Below are 27433 nucleotides of genomic sequence, written 5' to 3'. Positions count from 1 at the left end.
AATACATAAAAAACCACAACGCCTGTTCTCATTAAAAGAGAGCACGTGTTGCGGTGGGGGCCAGACAAGACACCCCGCTGTTGCTAGGCATGTTTGGGATGCTTGGCCCTAGCAGGGATTGGTAGCCAGAGTTGCTGAGGTAATTTTGATGTTGCCAATTTGGGGGTGGGAACAGAGTTTTTTAAGCAGTGCACACAGCAATCTGCCCTCCCTCCCTTGATTTGGGTCTTATGCATTGACCTTGCTATGCCTGTCATGGGGTCGCCTGCTGTTGGGGCAGGGGCCTGGTAGAAATTTTGTCCATTTGGCTGATTGGCTGGTGTTATTTGGTTTTTGCCTACTGCGTAGCAAATCGTCACAACTTTGAGGTTGCGGTTAGGCATTGGTTAAAATTGGTTGGAGGATGGGTAAGGATTGGCTGGGCCTGCCCCTCCAATGCTGCTGCTGCAAGGGAATTCCGTTAAAGGAATTCAGGGGCTTGCCATTCTTTTGTCCAAACCCCTGGAATTGGGTTTGGGCCGCGTAAGCCCCTGGGAGCATGCGGGGAGAAGCTGAGGGCCTGTGTCACAGCTCCAGTTCTCCCCAATATTGTTTCCCCTCACTGACTTTTGCTGGAATCCGGAAGTCAGTTCTGTCCCCAAGGTGGGGGGACAGATAGTCCTATCCTAACCAATGCCTAAGCAACCACTTACATCCATGTATGTTAATAAAGTTGTGGCCAAAATTATGCCAAAAACCTTAAACAAAAATTCTGTGTGATATGTGAGATATTGCGGTAGGGGTGTCTTGGGGCCCTCAACACGCAAAACATACAAAACAATGTAAAAGGATTAAATTAAATGAATGAATGAATGAATGAATGAATGAATGAATGACAGTTTCAGTATGATACTGTGGGAGAATCAGCTGATATGTCTGCCCTGCTCTGGACCACAGTGGGAGTGTGGTGAATTGGTAGGCAGAGGTAAAACATGTTCAGTCGTTGGGAAAACTTGCAATGACAGGAACTGTTTCTTTATAATAGCCTTTCACACCCAGATTGTATTAACAGAGAAATGACAGCTCATCTTTCTCTCTATACATACACACATACATACATACATGTATAAAGAATGCTACTGTAAGTCTGTATCCTTTTCTGTAGATTTCTGAAGATTTTTATAAAGAAAAAGAGTAATGAATATTTATTCCTACTGCAGGTAGACTCTGAACCGTATAGGTATCCTTCACGTCATGTCAGAGACGAAGGATGTGTAGCAGCTTTTGCAGGTTTTATGGGGCTGGCACTTTCCCCATGTGAGAATATGTTGTGTTGGATTTGCCAAATAAAGAGAGGTAAGATTACTTTTGATTTACAACTAGTTCATTAAGCAAAGTGAAAGGGCCTTTTTATTATGGTACACACTGAGGTATATTATGTTCCATTTCAGTGAGAAGCAGGAATCTAGTGCATGGAGGCCATTGTGAATTCAGAAGTACTTATTGACACAATGCATAGTTAAACCATGGAACTTGTCCCACAAGAGGTAGTGATGGCAGCAATATTTCTGAATACCAATTGCTACAAAGGGAGGGAGCATTCTTGTGCTGGTTTCCTACAGGCGTCTAGGTGGCCACTGTGAGAACAGGAAGCTGTACTAGATGGGCCATTGGACTTAATACAGGAAGCCACTGAAGGCTGCTTTGCATTATATTATTATTTGTGCTTCAGAAATGTAAAAATATTGGGGTGTGGCCACAGCACCTGAGGAAATGGCCAACTAAAGAGAGAGTTCTGTAAAGGCACCTGAATCTTTTGAGGTTCTGCAACACTAATCCTGCCTCCATGAGCTAGGAAAGGGAGAATTCATATACAGGTGAAAATGAGAGATCTGACCACCCCTTTTTCAGCCCAAAGACCATGTTTCCCCTTCAAGCTGTCAAGAAAATCAGGCTGCATCTAACATAGCACCTTCAACACAAGATGTCCCAAACACTCCTAGGAAAGGAGAAAGCAACATCTGAGATACATTTGTAGTACAGCAACTAAAACTACAAATAAGAATGGTGGAAAGATCTAAAGAAGGTAACATTAGACTGGGCACTCTCACAGATACAAGAACTTCAGCAGCAACAGCAGGCACTGCTCATGAAAGGAAGATACAATGGTACCTCTAGTTGCAGACTTAATCTGTTTCATGGTGCCGTTCCCACCCCGAAAAGGCCACAACTAAAGCGCCTCTTCTGCGCATGAGCGTCGCACGATCGAGCACTTCTGCGTATGCACGGGTGGCGAACCCGGAAGTAAACACTTCCGGGTTTGCTGCGTTCGTAAGCTGAAAGTCTGTAACAAGAGCGGAACGCAACACGAGGTATGACTGTAAAAGTTTTAGCAGAATGAGAAAGCTGTAATACTTGATAAACTTAAAGGGGCAGGAAATGAGGGACTTCCTGTGTGCCTTTTTCATGAAGGATTGTTGGAGGATGATCTGATTGAATTCATTGTTCCATGGTTTAAGTCTATTCACCCTGGTTTTATCTTAACCACAGATGATTTCGCTTGCCATTGTAGCATCTGGGGGTTCACCTTACTTGCGCCTCTAGGGGGGAAAGGCAGAAGTAGCTTCTATGGGAAATAGAAAACTCCATGGACAAAGACAACAGACATATAAAAGTTATGACGCTGGAAGATGAGCCCCTCAGGTCAGAAGGCGTCCAACATGCTACTGAGGAAGAATGGAGGACAAGTACAAGTAGATTCAGAGCTGATGAAGCGGCTGGGCCAAAGCCGAAAGGACGCTCAGTTGCGGATATGCCTGGAAGCGAAAGGAAAGGCCAATGCTGTAAAGAAAAATATTGCATAGGAACCTGGAATGTAAGAACCATGAACCTGGGTAAGTTGGATGTGGTCAAAAATGAGATGACAAGAATAAATATTGACATCGGGCATCAGTGAACTAAAATGGACGGGAATGGGCGAATTCAGTTCGGATGACCATCATATCTACAACTGTGGGCAAGAAACCCGTAAAAGAAATGGAGTGGCCCTCATAGTCAACAAAAGAGTAGCGAAAGCTGTACTGGAATGCAATCTCAAAAATGATAGAATGATATCGATAAGAATCCAAGGCAGACCTTTTAACAACACAGTAATCCGAGTTTATGCACCAACTACTGGTGCTGAAGAAACTGAACTTGACCAATTCTATGAAGACTTACAACACCTTATAGAAGTGACACCAAAGAAGGATGTTCTTCTCATTATAGGAGATTGGAATGCTAAAGTAGGGAATCAAGAGATAAAAGGAACAACTGGCAAGTTTGGCCTTGGAGATCAAAACGAAGCAGGGCAAAGGCTAATAGAGTTCTGTCAAGAGAACAAGCTGGTCATCACAAACACACTTTTACAACAACACAAAAGACGACTCTGCACATGGACATCACCAGATGAGATGGGCAGCATCAAAATCAGATAGATTATATTCTCTGCAGCCAAAGATGGAGAAGCTCTATACAGTCAGCAAAAACAAGACCTGGAGCTGACTGTGGCTCAGATCATCAGCTTCTTATAGCAAAATTCAAGCTTAAACTGAAGAAAGTAGGAAAAACCACTGGGTCGGTAAGATACAATCTAAATCAAATCCCTTATGATACACAGTGGAAGTGAGGAACAGGTTTAAGGATTTAGATTTGCTGGACAGAGTGCCTGTAGAGCTATGGGTGGAGGCTCGCAGTGGCCGGAGGATTGGAGAAGATCAGTCTACATCCCAATCCCAAAGAAGGGCAGTGCCAAAGAATGCTCCAACTACGGCACAATTGCACTCATTTCACATGCTAGCAAGGTTATGCTTAAAATTCTACAAGGAAGGCTCAAGCAGTATGTGGGCCGAGAACTCCCAGAAGTGCAAGCTGGATTTAGAAGAGGCAGAGGAACCAGAGACCAAATTGCAAACATGTGCTGGATTATGGAGAAAGCTAGAGAGTTCCAGAAAGACATCTACTTCTGCTTCATTGACTATGCAAAAGCCTTTGACTGTGTCGACCACAGCAAACTATGGCAAGTTCTTAAAGAAATGGGAGTGCCTGATCACCTCAACTGTCTCCTGAGAAATCTCTATGTGGGACAAGAAGCTACAGTTAAAACTGAATATGGAACAACAGATTGGTTCAAAATTGGGAAAGGAGTATGACAAGGCTGTATATTGTCTCCCTGCTTATTTAACTTATATGCAGAATTCATCATGTGAAAGGCTGGGCTGGATGAATCCCTAGCTGGAATTAAGATTGCCGGAAGAAATATCAACAACCTCAGATATGCAGATGACACAACCTTGATGGCAGAAAGTGAAGAAGGCTGGTCGCCGAAGAATTGATGCTTTTGAATTATGGTGCTGGAGGAGACTCTTGAGAGTCCCATGGACTGCAAGAAGATCAAACCTATCCATTCTTAAGGAAATCAGCCCTGAGTGCTCACTGGAAGGACAGATCGTGAAGCCGAGGCTCCAATACTTTGGCCAACTCATGAGAAGAGAAGACTCCCTGGAAAAGACCCTGATGTTGGGAAAGATGGAGGGCACAAGGAGAAGGGGACGACAGAGGACGAGATGGTTGGATAGTGTTTTCGAAGCTACCAGCATGAGTTTGACCAAACTGCAGGAGGCAGTGGAAGACAGGAGTGCCTGGCATGCTCTGGCGTGCTCTGGTCCATGGAGTCACGAAGAGTCGGACACGACTAAACGACTAAACAACACCACCTACCTGAAAGGTAGATTTACTTGTCCAGTGTAAAGGATCACTGGGGCCACACCCTTGCATGACCTACAACACCTTTTCCCACCTCTGTTTGCACCTCTGTTGGCTTTCAGTTAATACTATTATGGCCTCTAGTTCTGGACTGTTCATGCTTGGTGAATACGTAAAACTGAAGAGCCAGGAGCAAACTAAATGAAGAGGGGACAGCCTATTTCCTGTAAAAGGCTACTCCTGCCTTTGTCCACTAGAGGTACAAGTAAGCCCAACCCAGTGATGCTATACTGGACAAGCAAATCTACTCTTCTGGTAAGTACATGCAGGCATGGGCATAGGAAGGGGGTGGGGGTGCGTGCCGCCCTGGGTGTCATCCTGAGGGGGGTGACATTCCGCGCACCCCTGCCCCAACTCCCAAGCCTACAGTGAGCAGTAAAGCGGCAGCAAAGCAGGCGAAAGCAACAGTAAAGCGTCGGCAAAGCGTCGCAATTCCCTCCTTCCCCCGGCTTGCTGTAGGCTTGGGAGTCACAGGGGGGTTTGCGCCGTTGCCGATGATCCTGGCTGGAGGAGGCAGGCAGGCAGGCAGGCAGGGGAGAGGACGGGTGTCATCCTTGAAGGGGGTGACATCCGGCACACGCCCCCGCCCGTGACTCCCAAGCCTACAGCGAGCGACAGCCCCAGCAGCTTGTCAGGGCTGCCAGCAAAACAGCGCAGCTCCCCCCTTCCCTCGACTCATCTCCCAACTTGGGGGAAGGGGTGACAAAAAAAATTTCCACACCGGGTACAACCTGACCTTGCTACGCCTCTGCATGCAGGACTTTTTTTCAGCCGGGACTCACTAGAACTCAGTTCCAGCACCTCTCAGGTAGGTGCCATTGTCATTATATAAGAGAAGAAGGGAAATTTTCATGGTGAGTTCCAGCACCTCCTTTTCTAGAAAAATAGTATTGGGTTCATGATCTCATATGTACAGTTATATATATACATTATCACTTTTGAGAAATATTTAGAAAGTACTTATTTATTTTCTGTACTGCCCTTCAATCTGGTATGCAATGTAATGTAACAGTGATTAATTTTATTTTGATATGACCATGAATAGCTTTAACCTCATACATTTACCAGCTTTGGTCTGGTTTTTGTAAACATTTTTTATTTTTATGTACTCCTGTTGGTAATATGAAACAATGCAATACCATATAAATCGCACTATTATAAGCAATATGTGTTTGGTTTTTTCAGGTGCACAGTTAAAACCGGAACCACGCAGTGATATTGGTATGTTGAGTGATTCTACCTTTGCTTAGGTCATGTGTGTCTCTCTTAAGCAGCACTATAAAAGTGGAGGTGGAGCTGCCTTAACAGCTCTTTCAGGCTACTGATGGTTCTGTCACGAGCCAAAGATGTGTGTGCTTCCTGGCTTGGGCACCCCAGTTTCTGCCTTCCCTCAGAACAAACAGGTCTTAAGTAAAAAAAATGGGGAAGGGGCTTCCCCAGAGGTTCTCTTCAGCCACTAAGGGTCCTACTATTGGGATTTCAGCTCCGGTCGTCGAGCTGATAAGGCTCATCTTCTTTTGAGCCCACCCAGCAGAGCATTAAAACAACGCCACAGCGGAAGGATGAGATAATATGGGCTACATTGCTATGCTTTATTACTAAGTTATGCAGAGAGCAAAGAAATATACATGTTCTCTCTATGAGAAGCAGAGAGCAACTGAACAAAGGAAACAACAGAACAAAGGAAACAGGAAACCAGTAACGTCACATCCCGTCTCCCTTTCCCGTGAGAATCCAACAGTATCTGGACTCTGTGGAATGTAAACAGTCCTGTGACTGCAAGCAGCTGCTCAATGAGGAAACAGAAACTAACACCTACCAGGAGCCAATGGTAGCTGCTTTCTGGCCTGGGCTTGCTCATTCCTCCAAAATGGATTACATACAACTGGGGAAGCTCAGTGGTACAACTGCTTTGTATGCAAGAGGTCCCAGGCCCTGCTAGAAAATGTGAAGTCATAAGATAGTACCTTTAAAAACATATGCAGTGTCTTTTCTTCAGTTTTGCATACTTGCCTTTCAGCAAATAATTCCATGGTTGTCATTACTTAAACGACCAGTTTTTCCCCCCATGGGAGATATATTTCCACAGTCTTAGGTGCTCGTTTTATAATTTAATTTGAAAATAAATTATTAGGGTAATCAAACTGTAATAGTTTTAAATGTACCATGGTGTGACAGGGGAATGGAGAGGGAGAAGTTGTTCATTGTGTGCTTCAAAATTGAAATCATATATCTGACAGTCTAAAGTGGGCGAGATCATTGAAGCTGCTTAGCTGCACTGCTGGTTGTGTGAATTAACGTTATTCACACTTGTATACAATAAAGGATGGCTAAGAAATATTTTGATATTTAATATTCATTATTAAAATAATAAAATTGCTTCTTTTTGTAGAATATTTGTTCAGAAGAATTGAAGATGGCTGGATTGAGTACAAGGGCAATGAGTACTATTTCAGTAATGAACAGACATCTGTCGAAAGAGCACGGGAATTCTGCAAGAAACATGAAGGAGATCTTATTGTCATTGAAAGTCGCAGTGAATGGCGATTTGTGTGGAGATATGTAAGAAAAATATGGAGCATATGCTTTCCAATCAAGTATAACTTGGTTTTTTAAAAAAGGGCACATGAATTATTTGATCAAGGCCATTTTTATGTCTGCTAATCATTTTCCTCTGGATGCTGGCATCAAAAGCTTGCAGAGATTAGCAGTGCAATTCCATGCATGTCTACTGAAAAGTAAGTCTCATTGTCTTTAATGGGTCTCATTTCCAAGTAAGTGTGTAAAATATTGCAACCTTTGTGGTCATATACTACTATCATAGCATAAGCCAAGGAAATGAGGCTTGCAAATATATACTCGTGTGTGTGTGTGTGTGTGTGTTTCATTCACCCCCAATAATCATCACATATCCAAAGCACTGTGCTGAAAACAGTTTCCACGTAATCAGGGATTCTACGCAGGCATGGATATATGAATGTGATTCCTGAATGGACTGGTGAGATTCTGTGGTGTAACACATGGAGTTCCTACTTACTGAACGCAATGTGTTCTGTGGAAATCCTTTGGTAGGCGAGAGTTTGCACAGTGAGTCCATAAATTCCATCCATTCCTATGGGAACATTGCAAATGTAGGATTTGTTTGACCACTCCCCCACCCCCCTCTCCAATCACCAAAAGAGAGACAAAGTAAAAAAACTTATTTGTCCAACCTCTCCTGCTCTCTGAATTGTATGATTTCACTTCCCCCCCACCCCTCTCTGATTTCTGCCCCAGAGTATAGCAAGGTCTGGGCAGAATTATTTAAGTGCAGATAAGTGAATTTTCGGATAGCAAGCATGCAAATAGCCAGACCTGTGAGTATTAGACTCTCAAGGCATTGCTGGTGCTGACACTTATTGCTATCTGTTAATAAGGAAGTTAAGATGCGGTGAGGTACAGTTTGTGATTATCATCCTCTTGTTGGATCTCAGCAGAATTTCTATTGCCCATGGAATGGGCATATTCTGTGGCTATATTGTACTACTTTCCAGCACATTTGTATTCTTTTAAAATCTAGGAATATTTGCTTCGATGTGCATTTTTTTTTGCGAAGCATGTAATTTTAATGGCACCTGTCAGGGAACTGCCATCAGTGCTGGAGGGAGAGAGCAAAAGCCAAGTGGATTATAGAGAGCCTCCAGGGATCGGGAGAAGTAGCTCCTCTTCCGGGTAAGAGGATAAACGCAGGTCCAGTGGTGAGGAGGCGCAGACGTCGGAAATGGCGAGGCGGTCCCAGGACTCATTGCCTGGGAGAAACGAGGAGGGAAGGGGTCCTCCGCTGCCCACGCCCTCTCTGCGCAGAAGGCATTCGCGCAGAGAGGGGCGGCGCAGACTGGGTGTAAAGGAGCTTCTTTGTTGGAGGAAGTTTAAGAAACGCCCACTCACGGATTCTGCCAGTGATTGAGTCAGCCATGGGTGAGTGGTGCTCCGGACAGATAAAGTTTACGTTGGCAGCCAAGCAAGGTATTGGCAGCCAGCCAGGGAGATATTTGCCTGCAAGAGCAACCCCTTGGAACTATAACAGCACCAAAGTTAAACATCCCACCCAGAAATAATTTTCTAAGGAACTTGATGGTGCTGGTAATAGATAAAATAATGTTTCAGAGAACAGAATGCTCTTCTAAGTGGACAACAATGGGCATGAAAGATTATTAGTGGGATACACTGTAACTGATTTTATACAGTATAGAAATAAAAACATTCAGAAAATCAGCTAATTACATCAGTTAAAGTATAACATAATAAAAAACTTTCTTTCATGTTTACCCTCATTTTAATTGACATGTTTTAATTTGTTTTAATTGTAAAGCTTTAATTGTGTTTTTAAACAAACACATTATGTTCATCATTACAAACTTCCTATGGAATAACTGAATTATATTGCTCTGGATAATACCTGATTATTTTATTGCTGAATTTACGTTGCATTTACTTCCATTTTTCCTTTGTATGTTTTAGAGCAAGTATTATGGATCTGCTTATTATGCAACTGCTTATTATATTGGTTTAATTCTGGGACTCGATAGAAAGTTCAGGTAAGTGAACAAAAGAAGAAGCGGAAATCAGATTTTTAACAATTGTAAATACTAACTTTATTTTAGATCATAACTAGGTTAGCATTAGGATTTAAGTCTTCTGTATGTAAGGATGTGACACCTGCCCACCATTCATCAGTTACTCTTCTGGTTGACTCTGCAATCCTGTGGTTCTTTTTTTAAAAAATATAATTTTTATTAACAGGCCAATCAAATCACATTAATTCCAAATCACATTAGTTCCAAATCATACAGCCAAATTTTTAAAATTTTGTTGGGGGTACCCATACTTCAAGCTCCGAAAGGAATCCAAACATCACTCTTGCTGCTGCTTTGATTAAACAATTCTATCCAGTTCTGTCCAGATAGACTCTTTGTTATTTTCCTCATCTTCTTGTTGTTATCATATATTCCTTTCTTTATGATCGCTGATAATCTTCACAAGCAGGTTGAAAACAAACATATCCTGTGTGGGTTTTACACTCTCCAAGAGTCATATCACATAAAGGACAGACGCCATTTCCACACCTCCGTAAAGAACATTCCCACAGTCTGTCCGTTGATTTCCACAGGCTTATCAATCTATATCTCAGGGGGCTCTGCCAGGTCAAGAACACATTCCAATCACCATACATTCACATTCCGATGACCCTGGTCCTCCTCCCCCTTGTCCTCCTATGAGCAAGCCTGTCTTAATGAAACTCCATTTGTAACTGCGTCATAAAACTTTCTTTCCATTCCCCGATGTTTCCACCAGTCCTCTCTTTGATCAGTAATTCATTTCCACACAGTTCTTAATCTCCTGCTTGTGATTAGTAATTTGCAACGATTCTTCTTCTTCTGGAGGGGAGGGTTATTGAATACTCACATAAGACAAAAAAAGAAAAGTTTTTTCCTCCCCCCCTTTCCGGTTCAGTCCTACATACCAATCTTGTAATGATGATTCTTCACTTGATTTATTGTCCAGCCCGTCGCTCCGCTCACAGAGATCCCATTATTCAGCAGTCTTTACTCCTGATCTTCACTTGATGTATGTGCATTAGCTTCTTTCCAATTATATATTTCCAATTATATATTTTGAGTTAATGCAAACCAGTGCGTGATTAGAGACAGCGTCAGGGAGAGCCGACCTCACCCAAGGGCTTCGTGCCAAGTGCCCTCACCCCCTTCTTTCGAATCCGGGGGTGAATTATGGACACAGCTGGCAAGGCAGTCCCTCCCCCATTCCCTTGCGGGGGGGCAAATGAGGCTGCATACTCCCATATCAGCCTCTTAATTACTTCGTGTGGGTCGGAGAGATGTTATTGTCGGCCAACTTCCAATGCGCCCCCTGGTGGCCCCCCAATCCTGTGGTTCTTTTGATGGTTTCCTATGAGAACATCATATTTCCTTTCCTGAGAGTGGAGAGGGAGGTCTGAGCTTGGCGGAGACAGCTGGATGTCAGTTACATTCTCCATGCCACCTAAGGAACTTCCATGGCCATTGCCTTGCTGAAATCAATCTCCAATGACTGGAAAGTGAGCGTGGCAGTGGCCGACCAGGAGAAGTCTTGGATCCAAAAGATCCAAAATCATCTTAGTCCCCAACCATGCCCCTGAACTATGGAGAAGCTTGTGTTTGTCAGCATGTGGAAATAATTTAATGGCAAGGGGGATAGAAAATGATGGGGGAGTGCACAAATCCTGCCCCACCTTTAATTCTGCTCTGGCACCACTGGCGCCAACTATAAGGGGCCTTTGGTACCTAAGGAACCAGAAAAAATGGTTGTGGGTGCCTGGCACCCACACCGCTGGGCCTCTGACGTGACTTCTTGTGCTTCAAAAAGCACCAGAAATCATGGCTGATGCCTTGTATAGCCTTGGGGGTGGCATCCAAGGCCTTATTGGGCCTCGGACACAACTTCTGGAGTCCCTAGGAGCCGTTGCGGCACACACAATGTGACTTCATGATGTCATAGCACAACATGATGTCACGATACGTCGCACGCCGCTTGGCACCAATAATCTGGGGCCCAAATCAGCGCCCCTGTCTGCTACAGTGAGCCCAGCAATGCTTGGGATACTGCAGTTAAGCCATTTTCATCATTTTAGTTCAGTTAAAGTACAGTTGCAGTGTGTCCGTTGAGCCCCAGGCTACCTTTTGCTTTAGAGTTTACCTGGTGGATGGTAGCACTTTTCATCACTGCTCTGACTTGCCAATTAACAACAACAACAACAAATATACTTTTCTTACCTGCCTTTCACCAGAAGGTCTCAGGGCAACTTGCAAAGTACAAATGCAGTCTTAAGATTTACTAGGCTGCCACAACTGCCTTTTCTCTCACAGCTATATTAGATCTGAGGGTGCTGCTTCCCTCTTTACAAACTTACTGTGCTCTGTTTGCTCCAAGGTTTGGGGGGGCACAGCCCTCCCTTTTCCTTGTGGCCAGTGTGGTCTAATGGCTAGACTGTTGAACTATGAGTTTGAGCTTGAATTCTCACTCAACCATGAAACTCAGTATGTGACCTTGGACCACCAATGTTTCTCACCGCATGGTGATTAAAATATAATATTATACAAAATAACTGGCAATCTGCTCCCCTATAATAGCAACTCAATCTTTAAAGATAATGATTAGGCGTTTTTTGTTAACAGCATTTTGGATGCTGCCAATAAAAAAATTCTGGCAATGCTGCCAGATACAAAATTCAATTCAACATCTAAATCTTTTCTTAAGCTGGTGTTCCATTGGCTAAAACAAACAAACAAACAAACACCCACAAAAACTGAAAACCATTGTAAAAGTATGCAGTGTAAATGCAAGAGAAATTATGCTGTTCTGTTCAATGATTTCATATTGTTTTCTCTAGCTGGTTGGATGGAACTCCAGTGACCTTTGCAATGTGGGCACCCAATGAACCCAACTTTTCAAATGATGAAGAAACCTGTGTCTACATGTATCGTGAAACAGGCAAGTAGAATAAAAGATTAAAATTTTTAAAAGGGGGTGCATATACAATCAATAGCGGGGCAACTGATTAATTAAAATAAACTACCACAAACGGAACCCATGTCACATCACAATAATTATTCTGGCCCACTGAAGATGTGGGTGGATGGAATAATATTACCGGTATTTTGCATTTCTAATTGTCTTCCTTTGAATCTCATAATATTAAAATGTTTTAGAGGACATTTTGGGTGTCCACACTAGGGCACTAATACGTATGTGGGTCACTACTTTCATTAATGCATTTGCTCACCTTGGTTCACACAGAGAAGAACTTAACACTTGCCAACGTGGTGTGGTGGTTAAGAGCAGTGGACTTGTAATCTGGGGAACTGGGTTCGCTTCCCCACTCCTCCACATGCAGCTGCTGGGTGACCTTGGGCTAGTCACACTTCTCTGAAGTCTCTCAGCCTCACTCACCTCACAGAGTGTTTTTTGTGGGGGAGGAGGGAAAAGGAGATTGTTAGCCGCTTTGAGACTCCTTAAGGGGAGTAAAAGGAGGAATATCAAGTCCAAACTCTCTTCTTCCTCTTCCTCTTCCTCTTCCTCTTCCTCTTCCTCTTCCTCTTCCTCTTCCTCTTCCTCTTCCTCTTCTTCTTCTTGCCTGCTGCATTAGATCAGTGACCCATCTAGTCTAGCATCCTGTTAGCGCTGTGGCCGACCAGATGCCCATAGGAAGCCTATAGGCAGGACCTGAGCACAATAGCAGGCTCCCTTCCTGCAGTATCCAAAAACTGGTATTCAGAAGCATATTGCCTCTGACTGTGGATGTAAAACAAGGTCACTGGGGGTTAAGTAGGCAGTTACAGCCTTGTCCTCCATTCATTTGTTGAGTTTGTAGTCATCACGGCCTCATACTGGAGCAAATTCCATGCACTGTGTGAAGAAGTACATTGTTTTGTCTCTCCTGATTATTCCAGCTTTTGGTTTCATTGCGTGTCTATGAGTTCTAGTACTATGGGAGGGACAGGACTTTTCTCTGTCCACTTTCTTCCTGCCATGCATAATATAATGCACTTGTATTGTGTCACCTCTTACTTGCTTTTTCTCTGAATACCTCCCACCAAATATTGTAATCTTTCCTCTTAGGGAAGTTGCTTCATCCACTTTATTATTTTGGTTGCCCTTTTCTGAACCTTTTCCAACTCTACAATATCCTTTTTGAAGTAAAGTGATGACAGCAATACACAGTACAGTGATGCCTCGCAAGACGAAAAGAATCCGTTCCGCGAGTCTCTTCGTCTAGCGGTTTTTTCGTCTTGCAAAGCAAGCCCATTGACGGCTTAGCGGATTAGCGCTATTAGCGGTTTAGCAGCTTTTAGCGGCTTTTAGCGGCTTATTGGATAAGCGGCTTAGCGGCTTAGAAAAAGGGGGGGAAGGGGGGAAAAACCCCGCAGGAACTCGCAATACATTTTCGTCTTGCGAAGCAAGCCCATAGGAAATTCGTTTTGCGAAGCGCCTCCAAAACGGAAAACTCTTTCGTCTAGCGAGTTTTCCGTCTTGCAAGGCATTCGTCTTGCGGGGCACCACTGTATTCTAAATGCAGTTGCTCCACAAAGTTGTACGTAGAATGGCGTCACAATCGCAGTGTAATTTTCAGTTCCTTTCCTAATGATCCCTAGCAGCGAGTTTGCCTTCCGCCCAGCTGCTGAACACTTGGCTGACATCTTCTTCAAGCAATCCATTAGGACCCATGGTCTCATTCCTCGTCAGTCACCACCAGTTCAGATCCCATGTGAAATTAAGATTTTTGGCAATGAAACAAGAGCAGCTTGTCAAACTGGGACTGGCTCATCAGCAGTTGAGATTATGTTTGCTTCTAGTTACCTTCTACAACCAAAATATTCTGAGGACATGGAAAGTCTTTTCTGACTGGGGTTGGAAACACCACATTGTCCCTTAAAAGGCTGGTATTTCATCCCTGCTGCTCTTCTTGCAAGAAGGTCTTATTTTGAGGCTGCGGCCTAACATGCCTAACCACCAGGCATCTATGATGCCATTGTTTCTAAGGATCTGAACAAGCCAGTGGGATCTCATCCTTTCCTCAGACAGTTTCATAGTGGGGCCATCCTGAAGTCACCTCCACACAGCATAGATTTCCCTCATGGAAGTCTGCTTCTTTTCATCTACTCTCAAGAGTGCTCTTCCTAGTGACATTCACCTTTGCTCAATGGATCTCAGAGCTCAAAAACCTTCATGTGTTCCACAAGGACAGTGTAACAGTCTGAATTATTTCTTCCTTTCTCCCTAAGGTTTGCCACCTTTACACTGCCAGCAGGAACTCAGTTCTTACCTCCTTCTCTCCTCCTGTTTATCTTTCTGAAAGAGACTAGCATTCCCTTGATATCAGTGTTTGTGGACCTTGCAGCTTGGGTAAATTAGATTGGAACAATCACTTACAGCATAGTGCTGAGGCCATCTCTACATCCATAGCGGGGGGAGGGAATGATTTCTTACCTGTAAAGGGGATTTCTGTGCATGTAATAAGATGAACTCAGGTCCCACACTGTAGGTCTTGGGCTGCCTCAGCTTGTGGAGGATTTTTTTCTAGTATGCCTGACCTCTTTTCTAGTTTTTACTTGTTGTTTCTTGTTTGACAGAGTGTTGTTGTTCTGGTTGTGCTATCTTTGTGCCTTTTTCAGTCTCTTAGAGTCTTATATTTTAAAGAGCGAAAAAGAGGACACATTTGCTAACTTCTACTTTTAACTGTGGATCACTATGATGACTCTCATTTTACAAACCCATGAAAAGGAGTACATGTCCTGGAAAAAGAGGACATATGAGATCTCTACTAGGAGGGAGGGTTTTTTGTGCGTGTTTTTATCATATCATAGAATCATAGAATCATAGAATCATAGAGTTGGAAGAGATCACAAGGGCCATCGAGTCCAACCCCCTGCCAAGCAGGAAACACCATCAGAGCACTCCTGACATATGGTTGTCAAGCCTCTGCTTAAAGACCTCCAAAGAAGGAGACTCCACCACACTCCTTGGCAGCAAATTCCACTGTCAAACAGCTCTTACTGTCAGGAAGTTCTTCCTAATGTTTAGGTGGAATCTTCTTTCTTGTAGTTTGGATCCATTGCTCCGTGTCCGCTTCTCTGGAGCAGCAGAAAACAACCTTTCTCCCTCCTCCATGTGACATCCTTTTATATATTTGAACATGGCTATCATATCACCCCTTAACCTCCTCTTCTCCAGGCTAAACATGCCCAGCTCCCTTAGCCGTTCCTCATAAGGCATCGTTTCCAGGCCTTTGACCATTTTGGTTGCCCTCCTCTGGACACGTTCTAGTTTCTCAGTGTCCTTCTTGAACTGTGGTGCCCAGAACTGGACACAGTACTCCAGGTGAGGTCTGACCAGAGCAGAATACAGTGGCACTATTACTTCCCTTGATCTAGATGCTATACTCCTATTGATGCAGCCCAGAATTGCATTGGCTTTTTTAGCTGCCACGTCACACTGTTGGCTCATGTCAAGTTTGTGGTCAACCAAGACTCCTAGATCCTTTTCACATGTACAGCTCTCAAGCCAGGTGTCACCCATCTTGTATTTGTGCCTCTTATTTTTTTTGCCCAAGTGCAATACTTTACATTTCTCCCTGTTAAAATTCATCTTGTTTGTTTTGGCCCAGTTCTCTAATCTGTCAAGGTCGTTTTGAAGTGTTATCCTGTCCTCTGGGGTGTTAGCCACCCCTCCCAGTTTGGTCCATCATCCAAGTCATTGATAAAGATGTTGAATAAGACCGGGCCCAAGACAGAACCCTGTGGCACCCCACTAGTCACTCTTCTCCAGGATGAAGAGGAACCATGGATGAGCACCCTTTGGGTTCGGTCAGTCAGCCAGTTACAAATCCACTGAGTGGTAGCATAGTCAAGTCCGCAGCAGGAGTAGCGATTTTGCCAGCAACCACTAAGTGAAGCTTGACTTCCACTTTCATCTTATTATGTGTACGACAATCCCCTGTACAGGTAAAAAATGGTCATTCTTCATTTGGGAGTGATTTCATCTTACTGATGAACACCTAACTTCTTTATTCAGGCTTATGGTACGACATAAACTGTGGTACTAAGAACAAATTCATCTGTGAAAGGCATAACAGTTCTGTCCGTTCAACTCCTGCTCCCACAACGCCTGCACCTGTTGGGGGCTGTGCAGATGGCTGGCTTTTCTTTGATAAAAAGGTAACTAAGAAAGTGATTGCAAATATACTGGTATATTGCCCCTTTTCAGTTATTATAGCACATACAATGTTTTCCCAGAGCTTGTGGTGTAGTGGTTAAGAGCGGTAGAGATTGCTCTCCATGTCCACACTTCTATGCAAGGGCTCTTTATAGAGGTTCAAAATGAATGTGCACCTAGTTCAGGCGTTAAGCCATCATGATACCGCATCTCTGCATGCCACCACCCCATGTATCTTTTGTACATACTAGAAAGTCTACTGCATTGCAAAATAGAAGTGTCAGGAACAATGAATTTTTTTTTTTTTAAAGTGGTATCTTAAAAGCTTGATTATGGGTCAGCTACCCAAAATAGCAATGAATTTGTCTTCAAACTAAATTTTCAGCATTTGGTTATGTTATTGTTTATTAAATGACAATCTCGGGGGGCGGGGCGGAGCTATTTTCTGTCTGAAGAGGAGCCAGTGAGCAGTGACTGGGTTGGAGAAGGAAGGTAAAGTAGTGTATGATCTACCATTTAAAAACCATTGCAGGCTTGTGGAGGGCCAGAGCAGGAACTGGGTAAATTCCCCCCACCTCTATTTTCCACTGTGTTGGTTAACTTTTTATTAGTTCCTGGCTTCTATATGAAGAAATTAACTACACCACATCCTCCACACAATCTGAATCTCTGTCAAGTCTGTGAATCTGAGGGTTGGGATTTCCCTCTAAAGCCAAGTTAAAATATCCATGTCTGCAACTCAGTACCATCTCATGATGGTTGAGTTCACTAACCATTTCATAATTGATGGAATTTTGGAGTTTTACTCCCCCCGTAGTGCTTCCAGTTTTTTGGCTTGAATGAAGAAGAAAGGAAAAACTGGTCTGATGCACGAACTGCTTGCAGAAATCTAGGAGGAAATCTGGCAACTATACCGAACAAAGCTACACAAGGTACAGTCGGTTCTTTTAGAACATGTTGCTCACATAGACTTATTGTTGACTCAATAATAATAATTTGTTGTTTCTACCCCGTCCATCTGGCTGGGTTTCCCAGGGGTCTGAACACTCATCCCCCACCACCACTTTCTGAACAAGGCCCAGGAGAAAGAAGCCCTTCCTAAGCTGAGTGAAAACAAGGGATGTTTCTTGTAATCAAGGCCTGTTTGTGTTTTTTCCAGGCAAAAATGTAATGAGCTGGATTATGTGGTCCTTTTTAAAGCAGGGATAGCCAATGTTGCATCTGCAATATTTTGTTGCATTAAGAGAATGGTCAGGAATGATGGAAGATATAGTTTTTCTCTGTAAGAAAAACAAGTTTAAAATGTTTTTGTGTTTTAAAAAGATGCAGTATAGTAAGATCTGAAGTGGACCATAGTGGCAACTTCTGCATGACACAATTTTAAAAAACAAAACAACGAACATAAAATATAACTAGATCAGTTCATGGTATCCTATATTGATTACTTATAAGTGAGGGAGAGTATTTACCAAATTCTTTATGATGAAATATGTCCTTGTTTTTATTCAGCATTTTTCATGGTGCACTTAGAAAGTGCCTCAATTGATCCATGGATTGGACTGAATGATATTATTAGTGAAGAGAGTTTTCTATGGACAGATGGAAGTGAGGTCTACTATACAAACTGGGCCAGTGGTTTTCCAATTTATGTAAGTCCTGCCTGCAAAGGCTTTCATCTTTATTTTTTTCAGATACAAGAAATGTTCCCTATTTTCCATTCCTGCAGTAAAATTATATATATTCAGAGTGCCTTCTCAGCATTATCACTCCATTAATGTACCAGTCTTCCCATGCCAATCTTGCAAGGTTAGCTGGCCATGTTTTGATATTTAATACATGGATTGGTATTATGATTGTTAATCCTCATTTTACTCTTTATTGTTCAGTTTACTGTAGTTTAAATTGTTATGAGCCACTCCGAAAATACTCCAGAAGAAGTGTGGAATAGAAATTTTACAAATAGATACATTACATAATTGATAAAATATATAGGAAGCATCCAAGGTCAGCAGCATGTTCTGAGGAGCCTCTGACAATTTTGACTTAAAGCAATTTTGACTTAAAGCCTCTGACAATTTAGACTTAAAGCCAGGGAACTGACATCAGAGCGAGAGGTGGAGGCAAGGCTCCAAAACTATGCAGGAGAGGGGACCAGCAGGGGGGAAGGAATTCAGCGTAACACCAGTAAAGAGAAGGAGATGGAGGATTTGGAGACAGGGCTCCAAGACCCTTCACCAGAGACTAATGGGGAGAGCGCTGACACGCCTCTGCCTTCCCCTTACTTGCGCAGACGAGTGCCGCGCAGGGAAAGTAGGAGGAGACTTGGCGTCAAACAGCTCTTATGCTGGAAGAGGTTCAAGAAACGCCCACTGACGGATTCTGCAAGTGACTGACCGGCCACGGAGTGTGAGCTGTCAGCCAAAGCATGGTTGGCCAGGCAATCTGACCAAAACTGAAGGCAACTTACGCACAAGTAACCCCTTACAACCATTACAGCAATCCGTCAGTCCCTGAAGTTACTTGTGCACAGGCAAGGGACCATGAGCCAGACTGGAGGTGCCGGTGCAGCGGAGCAAGCTACGAGTGTGCAGGACTTGGTGAAGAGGAACCGGGACCTGGAACAGCAAGTAGCTCTGCTGACGGCGTGGCTGGATGAAAGGCGAACTCAGGATGCGCAGGTTAGACCCACCCCAGTGGCAAAGAAAGTGCCGGGACTGGTACGCAAGTTTGGGGGGAAGCCCCAGGACTATAACGCGTTCCGAACGGAAATAGAGTACGCTTTGGAACTGCAGCACGATGACTTTGCTGACGATGCAGAGAGGGTGGCATATATCGTGGGGCACCTTCAGGATGGGGCGCGCGAATGGGTCAGGCCCCTAATGGCCATGCAGAATGCTGCCATGAGGGACGTACGGAAGTTCCTCCAGGCTATGGACGCGATGTATTCAAGCCAAATTGGACAGAGTGTGACCCAGCGGGAGCTGATGAGGTGCAAGCAGGGGGACCTATCCGTTAGAGACTATTGGTCCTGTTTTGCGATGCTAATACACCGGCTCGAATGGGACCTGGATGACCCGCCTATACGGATGCTGTTTGAGGAGGGGTTGTCCCCAACCGTGAAGGACGAGCTCTCCCGCGTGCCCCGCCCGCAATCTATGGACGAATTGACCAAAGCTGTGCTTGCGATAGGAGCTCGGCAGGAAGTGCGCACTTTGGAAAGGCGGGAAGGGAGAGGAGAGCGTTGCCCTGACTACCGCATTCCTGAGATGCCAAGGCAGCCTTCTGGGTCCGTTGAGCCAATGGAAATCGATGGAGCGCGCGCGAGAGAGAGAGGTTTCAAGCGCCCACCAAGGATCCAAAAGGGAGGGGAAGGCTGGCAAAAGCACCAAGAAGTGTTTCCTCTGCCAACGGCCAGGACACTTTGCCAGGGCTTGTCCAGGAAGAAAGGCTTGGCAAGGGATGGTGGGAGCCTCTGGTAGCGAGGAGGAGGACGAAGTGCAGGGAAACGCCAACGCTTGGCTGCCCACAGGGGGGCACAGCAGCCAGGCGAGCAAACTAATGGAAGTGCCCCAACCAGACCCACCCAAGGCGTTAATAGCGATAGAGGTGGTGCTAGAACTCCCAAATGGGCACCCAGTCAAGGTGAAGGCAATGTTGGATTCAGGCAGCTCCTGTAATTTTTTTAGCAAGGAGTTCGCACTAGAGCACCAACTCCACCTGCTGCCACTTGATTTTCCCCTCCAGGTCACCACGATAGATGGCAGGGAGCTGCTGGGAGGGGAGGTGACACATCAAACCCCACCAATGAGAATGAGGGTTTCCAGACACACAGAAACCATTGCCTTTCATGTGGCCACACTGGCAGGACCCCCGATAATATTAGGCATGAGCTGGCTAGTGCTACATGATCCAGTGGTGGCTTGGCATCAACGGACAGTCACTTTTGGGTCAGCTCACTGTTTGGAACACTGTCTGGGCGGGGGAAGCCCAGGTTGAGGTCGGCCAGAGTGGCAGGAATGACACTGAAGCTGAGAGGAGAGGTGCCGCCACAGTACGCTGACTTACAGGAGGTATTCAGCGAGAGGGAAGCGGACAGGCTGCCACCACATAGGCCCTTTGACTGCCAAATCAACTTACTCCCAGGGGCTCAGCTGCCGGTGGGCAAGCTGTATGCCATCTCGGACCAGGAGATGCAGGAGTTGCGGAACTTTATTGACAAGAACCTGAAAAGAGGTTTCATAAGAGAATCTAAGGCAGTGGGGGGCAGTCTGGTGTTCTTTGTGGACAAAAAAACACACGAATGAGCCCAGATTGATCGTGGACTATAGGGCGTTAAACCTTGTATCAGAACCCGTAACCTTCACAATGCCCAGAATTGATGACATTTTAACACGGGTGAGGAAGGGAAAGATCTTCACCAAGTTGGACCTCCGAGGAGCGTACAATTTGATTAGGATAAGGGAGGGGGACGAATGGAAAACCACCATGTTCACCCCCCTAGGGGCCTTTGAGTACTTAGTCATGCCATTTGGATTACAGTCAGGCTCCGCCTGTTTTCAAGCCTTCATGCACCACGTGTTGGGTTCCCTGCTGTACAAGAACTGCATAGCATTTCTGGACGACGTCCTAATCTATTAGGACAATGAGAAACAGCATGTCGAGGACGTCAGGGAAGTGCTAAAGAGACTGCAGAAACACCAGTTGTGGGTCAAACTGGAGAAGTGCCAATTTCACGCCAGGGAAGTGGAATTTCTGGGGTACAAGTTGTCGGACAGGGGCTTAGCTATGGACCCCAGCAAGGTGCAGGCGGTGCTGGACTGGAAGACCCCCAAAACACGAAAGGATGTGCAGAGGTTCCTCGGGTTCAGCAACTTCTACTGGAAGTTCATCAAGAACTTCGGCCACTTGACCGCACCCATCACGGATTGTCTCAGTAGCAAAAAGAAGTTCGTCTGGACTGAAAGTGCCCAACGATCTTTCGAAAGGCTAAAGAAGGCGTTCGCGTCGGAGGAACAGCTCCTGCACGTGGATCTACAGAAGCCGATGAGACTAGAGACAGACGCATCAGACCGGGCAGTGGGGGCGGTGTTGCTCCAGCCGGGAGGGAGCCAACATGCCTGGAGACTGTGTGCCTTCTTCTCACGGAAGCTGAGCAAGTCGGAACAAAACTACACGGTGTATGACTGCGAACTGCTGGCAATTTACGCAGCCTTTCGGCAGTGGAGACATCTGCTAATAGGGGCTCAGCACAAGATTCAGGTGTGCACGGATCACAAGAACTTGGAATATTGGAGAACGGCTCGAGTTCTCAACCAGAGACAGATTCGATGGGCACAGGAGTTCTCCAAGTTCTTTGAGATCAAGTACGTGCCGGGAGAAGAGAACGTGAGGGTGGACGCACTGTCCAGGAAGCCGGAGTACGCGGAAGGAGAAGGACCGCCGGAAGTGAGACACGTGTTCCCAGAGGAACGATGGGTATGTGGGGGAGCGTTGGTTGGGAAACGAGAACTAACCGAGCTGATTCGCCAGGATGAATTCACCCAAGCCAGGATCAGGGAACTCAGGGAAGCGAGGAGAGACCAGGGAGGCTATGAGGAAAGGGATGGACTGCTATACTACAAGGGAGCCTTGCGGGACAGGGTGCTCAAACAGCTTCACGACAACCCAACAGCAGGGCACTTTGGGCAACACAAAACTATGTTACTGGTTACTAGGCAGTTCTGGTGGCCAAGGGTGAGGGAAGATGTACGAGAGTATGTATGGGGGTGTGACCGCTGCCAACGGGCTAAGGGGGAGAGGGCTGCCCCGGCAGGGTTGCTGGAACCCTTACCCACACCGGGAAGACCCTTGGAGGTGGTGTCTATCGATTTTATGACAGATTTGCCCAAGTCCAGAGGGAAGACAGCAGTCATGGTAGTAGTAGATCTGCTAACCAAAATGTGCCATTTTATAGCGTGCTCGCATGCAGTAACAGCAGAGGAAACGGCCAGGTTGTTTGTGAATTACATCTTCAGGTTGCATGGGGCTCCTTCGAGGGTTATCTCAGACCAGGGGAAACAATTTACCTTGAGGTTCTGGAGGAGGCTCATGAACTTATTGCAGGTGGAGGTGGGATTCTCGATGGCGATACACCCGGAGACCAACGGACAAGCAGAGAGAGCAAACAGTATTTTACAGCAATATCTACGCTGCTACGTGAACGAGAGACAGAACAATTGGGTAGAGAAACTAGCACTGGCTGAGTTTGCGTATAATAATGCTGAGCATGTGTCCACGGGGATGAGCCCGTTCATGGCTAATTATGGGTGTCACCCCAGGGCCTTTCCCGGGAGGGTGGAGGAAGGGTGGAGCGTATCCGTGGCAGAACAGTTCGTGGAGGAAATGGAGGCTCTGCACCAGCAGCTTAAGATGAACCTGGAAAGGGCCAAGGAAGTGTACAAGAGGCAAGCAGACAAGCGTCGCCGGGAAGGGGAGACTATAAGGGTGGGGGACCGGGTGTGGTTATCCACCCAAGGGCTACCCTTTAAAGGAGGGTGCAAGAAACTGCGGCCAAAATGGCTGGGCCCTTTTGAGGTAACACACCAAGTGAACCCGGTGGCATTCAGGCTCAAGTTGCCAGGCAGCATGAAGATCCACCCGGTGTTTCATAGGTCGCTGCTCTCACCGTACAGGGGGGGCGGAGGTTCCAGGGGGAAGGAGGAGAAGGGCTCACACACCCACAAGTGGAGGAGAGGGAACACCGCAACCAGGTGATGGAGATCCTAGATTCGCGATGGCGGGGGCGGCAGGTAGAGTACCTGGTAGCTTGGGAAGGAGAACCCGAGTTAGAAAACACGTGGGTTCCCGCGGGGGAAGTAGATGATGGATATCTGGTGGAAGAGTTCCACAGCAGGTATCCGAGGAAGCCCAAACCAATAGAAAGATTCTGGGAGGAGCAATTTGGAACCACCGATGAGGAAGAGGAGGATTTTGTGGGTTTTCCTACTTCCGAAGAGGAAGGAGGAGAAGCGTCAGGGGAAGAGGAATCGGACTGGGAAGCCCGTCCCGCGCGTAGGTATCAGAGTGGGTGGGAAGCGGGGTTTGAGTCCTCGGAGGACGACAGCAGCTCCTTCCGGGGGTTTCCTGCATCGTCGGCTGAAGAGGGAAGCAAGGTTATGTCACCTGGTTGGGCCGGGGGTGGAGGGGGTCCTGGGAGGGAGGTGGATGTCAGGGAACTGACATCAGAGCGAGAGGTGGAGGCAAGGCTCCAAAACGATGCAGGAGAGGGGACCAGCAGGGGGGAAGGAATTCAGCATAACACCAGTAGAGAAGAGGAGGAGATGGAGGATTTGGAGACAGGGCTCCAAGACCCTTCACCAGAGACTAGTGGGGAGAGCGCTGACACGCCTCTGCCTTCCCCTTACTTGCACAGACGAGTTCCGCGCAGGGAAAGTAGGAGGAGACTTGGCGTCAAATAGCTCTTATGCTGGAAGAGGTTCAAGAAACGCCCACTGACGGATTCTGCAAGTGACTGACCAGCCACGGAGTGTGAGCTGTCAGCCAAAGCATGGCTGGGCAGGCAATCTGACCAAAACTGAAGGCAACTTACGCACAAGTAACCCCTTACAACCGTTACAGCCAGTTATATTCTTCAGAGTTGCAATTTTTCTCTCAACTCTGCTGCTTTTATTCTGTCTGAATTTTGCCAACAAGTTAAGGACTTAAGTATAATCTGCCAATGCTCCATTTCCTAGTTAGACTGAATTATTTCCTTCCCACAGCAGCAGTGCCATTCACTTCAATTGTACATCCCCTTGTGTGCTTGGGAATTAAGAAAATTCCGAAAGGCATCTCACCCATTATGTTACACATCTTCCTTGATCCACTGGCCAGTATATCAGGCACTGCCTCTGTCCAGCAATGACTTTTTCTATCTCGGCTTACTAGGACTTAGTTGCATGCAAAGACCAATCTCTCCCACCCAATCTCCTCACCTTCTGCACCCTCTGAATATATTCTAGGGGTTCCCCCAGCCCTCTGAAGCAGATTTGGGTAGGGCATGAGATGTATCCAAGGGAAGGGGGAAATCCCATTGTGCAAGCAGAAATCCTTGTATTGATAGGATGAGTTATTAGGAGACCACCCACTGTTATTGCTTCAGTTTGATGCTCACACCTTTCTTTAGAACAGCTGTGGGGAAGTTTGCCTATGCTTGATCTAAGATAAAAGAATTGCCTCCTGCGCAAATTGATGGCACTTGTCTTATTTGATTTTTATGTTTTAATTCCTTAGGAAGACTGTGTTTTTATTATTAAGGGGACTGGAAATTCAGGAGGAAAGTGGAGAGATGGACCATGTTCTGCCAGGAAAAGCTACATCTGCCAAAGAAACTCTGGTACATTTTTAGAAGAGAAAAAACAAAAAAATATTTTGCAGTTCAGATTGCTTTCTAGAGTCCAAAGCCTGTTTTCTGTGCCATAATCATTTTGTCAAAAAACAAAATTAGATTTCCAGTATTAGAGATTTTGTATTTGGCTGTATAAAGAAAAGAATGCAATCGTGACAACAATATTTTATACATATACAGAGATGAACCCTGGTGTCAAAGAACCTCAGTTGTACACTTCCTGATATGGGACTTGACTTTTCACTATACCATCCCCAAAATAGGACAGAAGGAGGCTGCTGGAAAAAAGTTTAGTTCTATTTCTTTTTAAAACAATTTTTATTAAAGATTTTCATTGTTTACAAAAGCACATGCACATGGGGGTTTTGTGTCAACGTCACTTGGGTAGGTTCTCTTTCTATTCGCTTGTTATATTTTCTTGGTAGTGAGAGAGGTTAGGGTGGCCTAGGGTGTGGCTGGTTGTGTTTGGTTGGCTGCAGTGGGATTTGTGTGTGAGAGAGAGGTGTGTTGTTGGATTAAGTTAGCCATATTGATTCTTTTAGTTCTTTTTTAGTGTCATAATATCTAGCCATGTTGCAAGTGACAGCCTGCCCCCTGATCAATGCACTTTCATTTTAATAAGAAGAATAGACCCCCACAAGTACAGCCACCCTCCGAGGTCGGTTTTTGGACAGAAATTACCAGAATAGAAACAGAAATTTTTATCATCTACGAATGATGGTGGCTAGGAAACTAATTGAAGAATAGTCACTTGACTTCTATGAAAAGAAATGAATGTGTTTCAAGTAGGTCTGCTGGCTGCTTCTTAGGAATTTGATATGCTTCTTTTGTGGCTGTAAAGAATAGAGTTTGACTATCATGTTGGTTTTAATGTTTCTCTGCAAATTCTTAGTACTTTCAGATGTTAAATCTTGGGAGATAATAATGTTCAGATATTTCAGTATGAAATGAAATCAAATTTTAGGAATATATGCAGTCTAAAACAATTTCTGGCTTTTTGTTTATTTTTGCCATAGATCCTGCATTACCATATTTTGAAACAACAATTCCAGCCTCAGGCTATTTCAGTTTTGGGAATAGCAGTTACTTTTTCATTGGCACCAAAATGACATGGGAAGAGGCCAGGAAAAAATGCAATTCTGAACAGTCAGAGCTTGCCAGCATTTGGAATCCCTACATTGAATCATTCCTATGGCTAAAGGTATTGAAATATGAGGAGCCTGTGTGGATTGGTCTAACTAGCAACACGGTAAGAACATGCAATGTACATTAACATAATACTACTTTTCCACTCCAAGGGTTTGTATTCAGAAGGACATAGTTAGGAAGCACAGGGCTTTCATTGTTGTTGTTGCTGTTTAGTCGTTTAGTCATGTCTGACTCTTCGTGACCCCATGGACCAGAGCACGCCAGGCACTCCTGTCTTCCACTGCCTCCCGCAGTTTGGTCAAACTCATGCTGGTAGCTTCGAGAACACTACCCAACCATCTCATCCTCTGTCGTCCCCTTCTCCTTGTGCCCTGCATCTTTCCCCTTCAAGGATCACTGCCTTGTCATGGCGAAGGGGCTTGAATAACAAAAAGAAGCTATGAACTATGCCGAGCAGGGCACCCAAGATGGACAAGTCATAGTGGAGAGTTTAGACCAAACGTGATCCACCTGGAGGAGGAACCGGCAAGCCACTCCAATATCCCTGCCAAGAAAACTCTATGGACAAAGACAACGGGCTTTCATTAGCTGACTTTATTCAAAACTAGGGACTGCCCCTGCTCATTGCTCACGGCACTTGCCCACCCCACCTACCCTTTTGGCAACCACTCTCTCCCCACATCCAACCAACTGCCCTCCCTTTATCCACCCACCCCTTCATCCTCCCTGCATATCCTCCCTGCATCATTAATGATCATTATTATCATCGGCATAAATTTAAATCTAGTTCTTCTTTCCAAATAAGCCCAGGGTTGCAAGTCATGTAGGGCTTTGTGTGTTAGTACTAAGACCTGGAGACCTGCAGGTATATGGCGGTGTACAATTTTTTAATAGTAATAGGGCCTGGTAGGTCACTAGCAGCCAATGCAGTGTTTTCAGAATATTATTTTATTATTATTATTATTATTATTATTATTATTATTATTATTATTATTTCCTACCCTTTTCCCTGATAGGGACTCAAGGCACCTCACAGCTAATCAATGCAACTAATCAATGCAAGGTATCAAATAACAAGACCTGATCAGTTGCCAGCAGTCTTGATCAGTTGCCAGCAACACAGTGAATAGGGAGCAATATATGTAACACAATGCCCAATTGGGACAGAACAGGAATACTTGCCATTTCTCAGTCAATTATATACGCCCACTAACCCAAAGAGGCCTCATTTTATCAAGAAGAGTCAGAGCATGAGCTAGTCTAAGCAATTTCTCAATAATTGGTGACATAGGTTCACATTGGGCTGCCCCACTTACCAATCCAGCAGCTGTATTCTGCCGTAGTTGTAGCCTCTGGGTTATCTTCAAG

At 45.1% G+C, this 27433-nt stretch overlaps 1 protein-coding gene across 1 annotated transcript in view; it reads left to right on the top strand.

Annotated features, from left to right (window-relative positions):
- Positions 1-27433, top strand: part of LOC309352957 (macrophage mannose receptor 1-like) — an 86632-nt gene that overhangs the window by 31995 nt on the left and 27204 nt on the right. The window contains exons 15-24 of the mRNA XM_081881782.1: positions 1200-1335; positions 5968-6003; positions 7175-7344; positions 9283-9359; positions 12209-12309; positions 16375-16532; positions 17348-17462; positions 18040-18179; positions 24802-24904; positions 25933-26165. Of these exons, the coding sequence (XP_081737908.1) occupies positions 1200-1335; positions 5968-6003; positions 7175-7344; positions 9283-9359; positions 12209-12309; positions 16375-16532; positions 17348-17462; positions 18040-18179; positions 24802-24904; positions 25933-26165 (1269 nt within the window). The remainder of the gene's footprint in view (positions 1-1199; positions 1336-5967; positions 6004-7174; positions 7345-9282; positions 9360-12208; positions 12310-16374; positions 16533-17347; positions 17463-18039; positions 18180-24801; positions 24905-25932; positions 26166-27433) is intronic.

Source organism: Podarcis erhardii (assembly GCF_964252035.2).
Source record: "Podarcis erhardii genome assembly, chromosome: 12".
NCBI lineage: Eukaryota > Metazoa > Chordata > Lepidosauria > Squamata > Lacertidae > Podarcis > Podarcis erhardii.
Note: the sequence above shows the minus strand (reverse complement) of the source record. Positions and strands in the feature narration are given on the sequence as shown.